This window comes from Monopterus albus, unplaced genomic scaffold (genome assembly GCF_001952655.1).
Source record: "Monopterus albus unplaced genomic scaffold, M_albus_1.0 scaffold6.1, whole genome shotgun sequence".
Classification (NCBI taxonomy): Eukaryota; Metazoa; Chordata; class Actinopteri; order Synbranchiformes; family Synbranchidae; genus Monopterus; species Monopterus albus.
In genome coordinates this window covers 3,294,499-3,303,533 of record NW_018127886.1, presented here as the reverse complement: position 1 = coordinate 3,303,533, position 9,035 = coordinate 3,294,499, and the positions used below count along the sequence as shown (strand labels likewise).

Genomic DNA, 9,035 nt, shown 5'->3' with positions numbered 1-9,035 from the left:
TGTTGACGCTCCAATGTCTATCCCAATTAAGGTGTTTTCCTGGAAGTTTCTTTTATCTGAACTGAAGCTTTAAGGACAGATCTCACTATGAACCATTCCTAAGTAGAGAGGTTTGAAAGAAAACTCCTTGTGCATACAGAAAACTGAAAAAAATGTCCAAAACCACTGAACTATATACACTGTACCTCCAGGGTCTCTCTGCCTCTGGACAGCTCCAGCTGGATGTTCTCCTCAGCCAGGTTGCGAGCGTGTTCCTCTGCCTGCAGCCTCTGTTTCAGGGTGTACTGATCAGAGCGGAAAGCCAGGGCGATCTGAAGGAAGGCGGCCTAGTAGCAGAATCAGATCACTCATTCCTCTCTGGTTTCTGATACATCCATACACCTCGCAATTATTTTCAGGTTTTTGTCTGATTTAATGACAGGTTTTAATCCCTGGTCCTTGCGAGAACCTATATTTCCTTTGGCATTTTATTTATTTTAAAATTAGAATGACAATGAAACTACAAAATACAACAAATATTAAAAAGCATCTACTCTGTAGCAGATCGTGGTGAATGAGAAGTGGAAGCCTTACCTCCAGATCTTTCTCTGACATCTCCACACTGTCAGGAAAAAAAGAGCATTGAAAGCTTAATGAAATATCAAATAAAACCTGGTTGATTAAATCTATTACAGTGGCGTGTATGGCAGTCAGACATTGTACCTGTTGAGACCAAAACACTCTATGATAGACAGCTCACTCCAGCTAGTGATTGGCAGCTCCTCTTGGCTGGTTTCTGTTTTAGATATAAAATCTAATTTAAATATAGGGCCACCACACCGGTTACAGGTCATTTTATTAACCTTTTTACCTGCATCACTGTCTTCACTGGCCAGCATGGTGGAAGGCTGTAATTATGTCTCTACATCAGGGTGAAACAAGTTCATAAACACGAACTCTGCCACAAATAGGTACGACCATTACTTATGAAGTGTTGAACAGTAATGGAAACAACCACGACAGCAGGTCGACTGACTCACCTTGGCGTCCCATCACACATCAGCTGGTGTCTGCTTCACACAACTAATTCAAACATCTTGCTCAAGTAAAAACCTGATTAAATTATTACAATCCTCTTCACGGTGAACAGTGGATCTAGTATTGTTGCCAAAAATATATATTCTCACAAACTCCTGTCCATGTTTGGCTCATCTTCTGTCTCAAGTCTCCTGTTCTGAGAATAGCTAATCCTTTAAGGAGATTCACAGTGAAACCAGAGCAGGACAACTGCCCCAAGAGACTCATGGATAGCTGTGGTTCTACCTGTTGCTGTTTTTATCTAGAGTAAATAAATACTATGGTCGACCCAGGTGATGAATCAAATGTGGCCCTTCTGTCGTTCCCAGCACTTTCACTGGGTTAACATTGAGCTCCTCAATATACACAAAACCCAAGCAGCTCTGATACCGTCCACACAAAGGGAGTATTTGGCTTTCCTAAACGGATATTTAATACTTTACTGACACAAACCTTGAGACAAAAGGGAACAGCAGGCGCAAGAACAGATCCCAAGGTGGATTCCATTGTCAGTACTTCAATACTATGGCATAAATTTTATAAGCATTTATGTTTTGAATGTAACTAGAAACTAAAACAGCAAACCAAAAAACTCCTCTTAAATATAGCAGAGGTATAAAGTCACACCAAAAAAGTACCTCAAAATTACTTTCCATCACTGTTGGCCAGATATGATGATAATCCATCCAAAATGTTACATATGCCCATCCTGTCATTGCAAACACTTTTTTGCGTATATATGAACCTACACATTATCATGAATACATCACTAATTACAAGATTGTCTACTTCAACAAAACTATTTATTGTTTTGCTTTCCAGAGCACACAGAAACAAACATACGACATAGTTTTGTCTACGACCTTTGTGGGTTTTGTTCCAGTGTGCTGTATTTGCAGGTTTTATTTTTAATTTATAAAAGATGATTAAGCCAGTGGATATGGTGCATCACCGGTAACCTAGAAGATCTGAGTGACTTAATTTCGTTTCCATGGTGCTAAATTTAGTATTACTGTAGCGACAACCTTCCATGCTGAGGAGAGAGCCATCTGTTGCTGAACTATCATTTACAAAACACATAATTCAATGAACACAAAGCTCATAAATAAAAACACCTACTCTCCAAAGCATCTCCACATTTTTATTAATAGAAAAGCTGTGATTTAGTAGAGGCGCTGGGGTTTGCCCATGGTGCTCTTGATGTAGAGGGCACGTACATTCTGCCAGTTCTTCTTCAGCAGAGACACCAGGAAGTTGACAGCCAGGTGGATGTTGTACACAAGCTCATCCTCCGTCATCTTCACGTGTCCTACGGCCACAGCCAAACAGAGCACCTACGATACAAAGATCAATACAGTGTGCAGTAACCCAACAGGATAAATTCTGTGAAGCGCCTAATGTAATTTTGGCACATATATTTGATACTATTCTTAGGAAACAGATTTGAAAACATATCCAAACAGGGGGGTGCTGAACATACCTTCTTCATCTGGAATTTAATGGTGGATTTGACCTCATCCACCTTGGTGATCAAGTTCTCGTTGTGAGTAAGCAGGGAGGGGAACTTGCCGGCCTTATTCAGCCCAGGACCCAGGATACGGGGGATCTGCTTGATCAAAGACTCTGAGGCCAGGAAGGCATCGTACTTCTTGGCTACAAGAGAACAGGAACCGAGAGCAACATTACAAGGCCTGTCAGTTTTCAATAATCACTGAATATGCGTCTTCGGGGATATGATGTTCGCTTCATACCGAGCTTTTTGACCATTTTTTTGTTCTTGTTGAGCTTCTTGAGAGCTTCAATGTCCATATGTGGCAAGTCAGCAGCTTTGGCCTCGTCACAATGCTGCTGGTCTCCCAGGACGCAGACAGAGAACTTCGGCCTTGGCAGAGTCTTCAGCCTGTGTATTAACAGAGTGGTTAGCAACACCACTCACAATGCCCCAGGAGTGTCCTTTGGTAGTAAATTACTCAGATCATATACACATATAGTTTAACATTGATGGGCAATTCTACACCTTAAGGCAGTTTATTTTGAAATTCTACCATTATTTTACAGTGTATATTCAGCACATACTACAGGCTCTATTCTACTTTTACTTTGTCATTGTACATAACTACCCATCTCATTCTTGTACAGATTTATGTGAAGTGATCTAATAGTGATAAAGCTCATTGATCTAAAATATCCTAGTTAATGTTTTTACATTTCGAGACTCAAATGCTCCGCCACCCCCAAATTACACCTTCCTGATTTTACTGTGTAGTAGAAAAAGTCTTACCCATACCACCAGCCTGGTCGGTGTCCAGCTGACCTCTGGTCACATAATGTACACTGGTCGGCTTGAGGACCAGAACTTACCAGCTCGGTCATTCAAAGCCTCCCCTCATGTTTTAAGACCCAGGGTAGGGGTCCGTCTGCTTTGCCTTCAGCCAAGGCTGAGCCGGCTCAGTCAGACTACCCAGTACTTATCCATTGTCTGCCCCCTAGCCTGTCTGGACCACTTAGGATTGATCAAGATACTACTTGCCATATCCAAGGCAATTGTGATACTCAGACGGGGCTGGAAGCACACAGGGAAAAGGTTGGGTGAGACAGTAAAAGGTCGAACCTGACAGTTCCAGAGAAACGCTTGTCCTTCTGGGGATCATAGTTTTTCAAACTGATCTGCAACTCCACCGACTCCGCGAACCTGATAACACAAAAGTTACACATAACGCCCTGCTAATGCATTATATTTCTAAAGGCCAATTTGTTTACTGATTAGCCTCTTTCTACATATGAACTTACTTCCTTGGCTTGGCCACAGAGCCCTGGAGGACCTCCCTCACAGCTTCATACAGTGTGTCCCTGGAAACCTTACTATAACATGGGAAATTTCAAATAACAGGTTCAATCAGCTGAAATGAGTTAAAATTCCCATTAAATCCAGTTCATCGAATGTGCTACACAACAGCGACAACAAAGTGAGAGAAAAAAGATACAAAGTGCGCCAAGACTCGAGTTAATATTCTGCAGTGGAGTCGATTTAAACATCTGGTGTTGAACTGTAAACCTAGATGTGTTTTAAATCTGTGGATGACGATAGATTAAAACTAAAACTCAACGTGATGTCCTACGCCGCCAGATGAACCGGTTCCATACGTAACATTTAACCTAGTCTGATTCTGAAAAACTAGGCTAAATAACATGACGGCGATATAGGACAAGAACACAACAGATGTATGCTTCAAATACAATCAAGCATAATGTAGAAACACTAAATGTTTTATATTTAAAGGTTATTTTGTATCTAACCTCATTCTGCTAGACCGTCCCGCTTGTCTCTCTACGCTGAAAAGGAAGTACGGTGGGAAGTTACGCAAAATAAAAGCGGCTCGATTACGTCATTAAAAAGCGCATGAATTTGTAGTGCTACACCAACCATTAATGCATTACGCTATTAATCTAAATAATACATTGGCACCAACACATCCATGAACTACACACATCTATCTAAAATATGAAAATAACGACTTTGTATATCCTCTCTTAAGTTTAACTTAAGTTATGCAGTCTCCGATACTTTGGGAGACTGCTTGCTTTCCAAAAGGAAAAACAAAAGAACAATTCCATATCAAACGATTAAATGCAGCAATATTTCAATACCTCAAAGCGTAACTGTCATCCATTAGTCCCCTTTTTAAAAATTGGTGTACCTAATAATTTTGTAGTTCGTAAATTTACCCACCTGACCACCCTTCAAAAATCATCTTGAAGCCATTGGAAGAATTACTAAAATTACTGATATTGTCATTTAACTATAAAAACCACTGGATAGGAATTTTTCCTATTTGAACTGAGGGATTGTTCCAAATTGAAGAATCTTCTTCTTTCGGCTGTTCCCGTTAGGGGTCGCCACAGCGAATCATCTGTTTCCAGCTTGTTTTCCAATTTGAAGAATATCCGTGTTTATATTAATGAATATGCACTTGGTGCAAAGCTGGATTGATAGCTTGGTATACCTTTACGTGTCTAATTCCCTTTAAGTATTATGTAATAACACGAATAAGCAATACATATTAATCTAGAAACTTCATTATATTTTATAAACAGATTCTGACCATTTTGTATGCACGATCTAAAGTGAAAACACCTGTGGTGGTAGATAATGGATTTAAATTATTCATATCAAAAATTCATAATTTAAATTTTAAGTGCAATGTACAAAATAAAAACACTGTAAAAGAGTAGTAAAATAACAGAAAAACAAATTTAAAGATAACTGCAGGTCACAAAGCTGCAGATCTCATTGTTTACTATTCCACATTCATGCTGAGCTTGATAATGATTTTTAAAATATTCTTTAGTGCACAGAGCTGTGTCGTGAATCACTATCTTAAGTAGGATTGGTGAATAAATTGTAGAACAACAACAACAAAATAATTCTGTTTACATTTTATTAATTCTAGTGACTCTTTTCCAAGGCAACACAAGAAGAATATGACGGCAGAATATCAGTCACTGGATTGAAGTGCTTCATCTTCGAGTCAAAATATTTTCAAGTAGTAGACAGGAAGTTATACAACTTTATTAACATTAGTTCCCCTATGTAACATTCATAAGCATTATGTAAAAATTTAACAAATGCTTAATGACCCATTATAATGTGCTTTTAAGCAGATATAAGCAGTTCATCAATGTGCTGGTCACAAAGTATTACCATCTCGTGTGTGTGTGATTCTTTTCAAAGAAGCTTGGAGAGACCTTTTTAGAAAGGTCTCATTTATCATCAGGCAACCGGACAAGGAGTGTTTCTGTGCAGCAGTCACCTGGACAGACAAATTAAACCATAGGGACAAAAGATTACAAACACTATTTTATCCACTATCTCAGCATTAAGTTTCATTTAAGCAAAATAAACACTTACACAACTGCTATATTTGGTGAGAACTGTTAGCATCATTTTTGCAAACTTCACAGACTTTGTGAGTTGAGGACCCTGGTTGACTAACTGGTCAATGAACTGTGCAAACAGTTCTTCATTCAAGTCAGGCTGAAAAACAAAACACAAGCAACTTGATAACAATGACTATTATGACTACGTGGCCTTGAGGCACCTTTTCTATGAAAAAACACTCTGCTTACCTTGGAGTCTAGCAAGCTGTGGATAATGGAGAGCACTGCCTCACTCCATGTTATTCTGAATGTCATTCTGGAAGAAAAATAAGGTAAAAGACTGCACCAGCAAACAACTAATAACCATGTGAGACCATTATAATGAACCACTATCGGTCTGCAACTAATAACCATGTGAGACCATTATATTGAAACCACTATCAGTTTTCACTTCTTTGACTTGTTATAGCAGTTATGCAGAATGTAAACATTGTATCTTACTGAAACACCAGTAGTCTGTAGTGGGAATCCAGACAGCCTTCTATCAGTCTGTTCAGCAGCTCAGCCTGTGGATTCCCTGACAACAAAGCAAAGTTCCAAATAGAGGAATCAGTCAATGTTGGGCCAAGGTCTAAGCCAAGGTCTGAGCCAAAGGCCCTTCCCTATTAATTTACTCTGTCATAGCGCAGCCTTTTCCTCACCTATGTTCTTGTCTAGAACTGGTCCGATTAGAGCGTGGCACATTGGTCTGGGATAGCGGCTACACAGAGACGTTGCTGTGGTGACCAGGCACCTGGAGGCCAGTTCTGATAGAGACAGGACCTGCACATGTAATAGCAGGATATGCCATAAGTATCAAACACAGCAGCTCATTTTGAATCCTTTGCATATCCAGTGATGTACCTTCTCCAGCAGGAGGCTCTTGATGAGCGCTGCTGCCGTGCTGTAGCTGAGGTCAGGAGAAAGAGCCAAAACACAGCTGCACAGTTTGGGCAGAGTTTGCTCCGGTAAATCAGGAAAACTGAGTGTGCTGCATAACACCTCCACCTGCATAAGAAAGGCACAGATGTGGAATTAGTCCAGAACATAAGTAAGTGCATAAACTGAGTGGTTTCAAAAAGCTTCCCAACTGGTCACGGGTACCTGTGAAGCACAGCTAGCTGAGGTATGACACAAAATTAAGAAACACTAACCAATTATCTTTTTTCCTCATTTCTCTACTTTACTTCTTACAATGGAGCTGATATATATTCGATAACACCCGTACAATGTAAATGCATGTGGTACCAGATGCTAAACTGCATTTCAGTGCCTTGTACTTGTACATGGGTAATGACAATAAAGTTGAATCTAATCTAATCTTCCTAACATAAAATTTTTGTTCAGTTGTTGCCTCCGCTCAGTCATAATTTCTAGCCTGCATCTGTACTGATGTTAAGTTGTGGTACTTTGTCTTCGCATACACATCAATGCAGTGAATAAAATATTACAAACATACACCAATAATGCAATCAACACAGAAGCTTTAATGCAGGTGTAAAGATCAGCCGCAACAATTTGAGGACATACTTGGGCAGGGTCACAGTCATTCAACACTTTGAACACATCTGTGGAGCTCTGGTCCCACTGAAAAGAGAAAATTTAAAAAATTTTCACAGTAATACCAAACATAACTTGAAGTCTGTGCTGTGTCGTCTAAATGAAAGTATTTCTTCTTACCTCTGTCTGACTTTCCACTAATTCTTTTATTTGAAGAACAGAGAGCTGAATGAAAAATAGCAGAACATGTTTTAATTAAAATATATCCTGTATAATAACGATCTCATTAGTAACCCTGATTTGATCCTTTTGGAAAATTTCTATCAAAAGTATATCCAATCATCATTTGAAACTTTCATTGGATGAAAGCAAAAAAGGTTGATAAATTTCAATGTGAACCAGACAAAGCCTTAGCGCTACCTTTATATGTTCAGGCAGAGCATCACACGGACTGTCTGGTGCTCGCTGGAGTTCTTCATGAGGATTTTCTGCTGTAGCATCACTCTCACACCTTTCTGGTGTCTCCTCGTGTCCGCTCCACTGTTTTGCACTGCCATGCTTGCTACCACAGACATCCATCTTTATCCGTTTACTCTGCTGTTCCACCGTTTCTTCACCGTCTGAGTCCAGAGTGACAAAACTGCTCTTCCTTTTCCTTTGTGTTCCCAGCTCTGACAAATCTGACACACTCAGAGATGCAGGTTCTGCTATCTGTCCTTTGAGGCACTTCCATCCCACGGTCTCACCAGAACCAACCAAATGCTGTGACAGATCCTTGAGTCTCTGGCTGCACATTGGAGTGTACAGAGGCTCCTCACTGTGGGCCCCCAGGCTTCTCTCCAGCTGTCTACTCAGAGCAATGACCCAAGGATTCGGACAAGGGTCCAGGCTGAGGCATTTGAGCAGATGGAATACAGAAGTCCGAGGAAGACGCGAGTGGACCAGATAGATGAATGACAGCAGATTTTGCTTGAATAATGGTGGAAACAGGCACACCAAGGGTTTACTAGAACAGAAAATGTGCAAGCACAGGTATATGACATATGGTAGTGGATGTCAACAGTTTGCTTAGGTAAAACTGAAACTAGTCAATCAATTTCTTGACAAATTGATTTGACAACCAGGTTGAAAACAGATTAACCACTTCAGCCATTTATCAACACCAAATGTTTGCAGCTTACAACTTCTGAAATAGGATTTGCTGGTTTTCTTCTATGTCAATGTGAGATTAATATTTGAAGGGTTTTGGACTTAGGTTGAACAAAAGACATCTGAACACGTCACCTTCAATTCTGTGAAGCTGTAATACATTTTGTAAACAGTTATTCAATAAACGGAAAACTTGGCAAAACGTTTTTTTTTTTGTTTTGTTTTTTTGCTTTGGCACTAGTTTCAGAACCTTGCTGTCATTTTTCAAAACTGTAGATACAAAACTTGCAAATAACGATCAAAATAATTTTACTTTTTCCAATTGCTTTGAGACAATCATTACTGTGCTCATCACATTTAATGTTGCGGCTTGTTTCGGGGGGGGGGGCCATTTTTATTCAACACTGAAGTTA

At 39.8% G+C, this 9,035-nt stretch overlaps 3 protein-coding genes across 3 annotated transcripts in view; all 3 read right to left on the bottom strand.

Annotated features, from left to right (window-relative positions):
- LOC109972075 (protein MRVI1) overlaps positions 1-1,043 on the bottom strand; it is a 4,956-nt gene extending 3,913 nt beyond the window's left edge. Inside the window, exons 1-3 of the mRNA XM_020620715.1 lie at positions 703-1,043; positions 574-601; positions 186-326 (exon numbers count right to left, since the gene is read on the bottom strand). Of these exons, the coding sequence (XP_020476371.1) occupies positions 186-326; positions 574-601; positions 703-878 (345 nt within the window). The 5' untranslated portion in view covers positions 879-1,043. The remainder of the gene's footprint in view (positions 1-185; positions 327-573; positions 602-702) is intronic.
- Positions 1,044-2,177: 1,134 nt separating this feature from the next.
- On the bottom strand, positions 2,178-4,445 carry rpl10a (ribosomal protein L10a). The gene is made up of 6 exons (XM_020620726.1): positions 4,354-4,445; positions 3,847-3,918; positions 3,668-3,748; positions 2,808-2,956; positions 2,537-2,709; positions 2,178-2,390 (listed from the first exon to the last, which is right to left on the bottom strand). The coding sequence occupies exons 1-6, from the start codon at positions 4,356-4,358 to the stop codon at positions 2,220-2,222; spliced, it is 651 nt and encodes a 216-aa protein (XP_020476382.1). The 5' UTR covers positions 4,359-4,445; the 3' UTR covers positions 2,178-2,219.
- A 1,053-nt stretch (positions 4,446-5,498) lies between these two features.
- fance (FA complementation group E) overlaps positions 5,499-9,035 on the bottom strand; it is a 4,098-nt gene continuing 561 nt past the window's right edge. The window contains exons 2-10 of the mRNA XM_020620601.1: positions 7,894-8,479; positions 7,654-7,698; positions 7,504-7,560; positions 6,838-6,981; positions 6,636-6,756; positions 6,436-6,511; positions 6,184-6,250; positions 5,966-6,091; positions 5,499-5,867 (exon numbers count right to left, since the gene is read on the bottom strand). Of these exons, the coding sequence (XP_020476257.1) occupies positions 5,745-5,867; positions 5,966-6,091; positions 6,184-6,250; positions 6,436-6,511; positions 6,636-6,756; positions 6,838-6,981; positions 7,504-7,560; positions 7,654-7,698; positions 7,894-8,479 (1,345 nt within the window). The 3' untranslated portion in view covers positions 5,499-5,744. The remainder of the gene's footprint in view (positions 5,868-5,965; positions 6,092-6,183; positions 6,251-6,435; positions 6,512-6,635; positions 6,757-6,837; positions 6,982-7,503; positions 7,561-7,653; positions 7,699-7,893; positions 8,480-9,035) is intronic.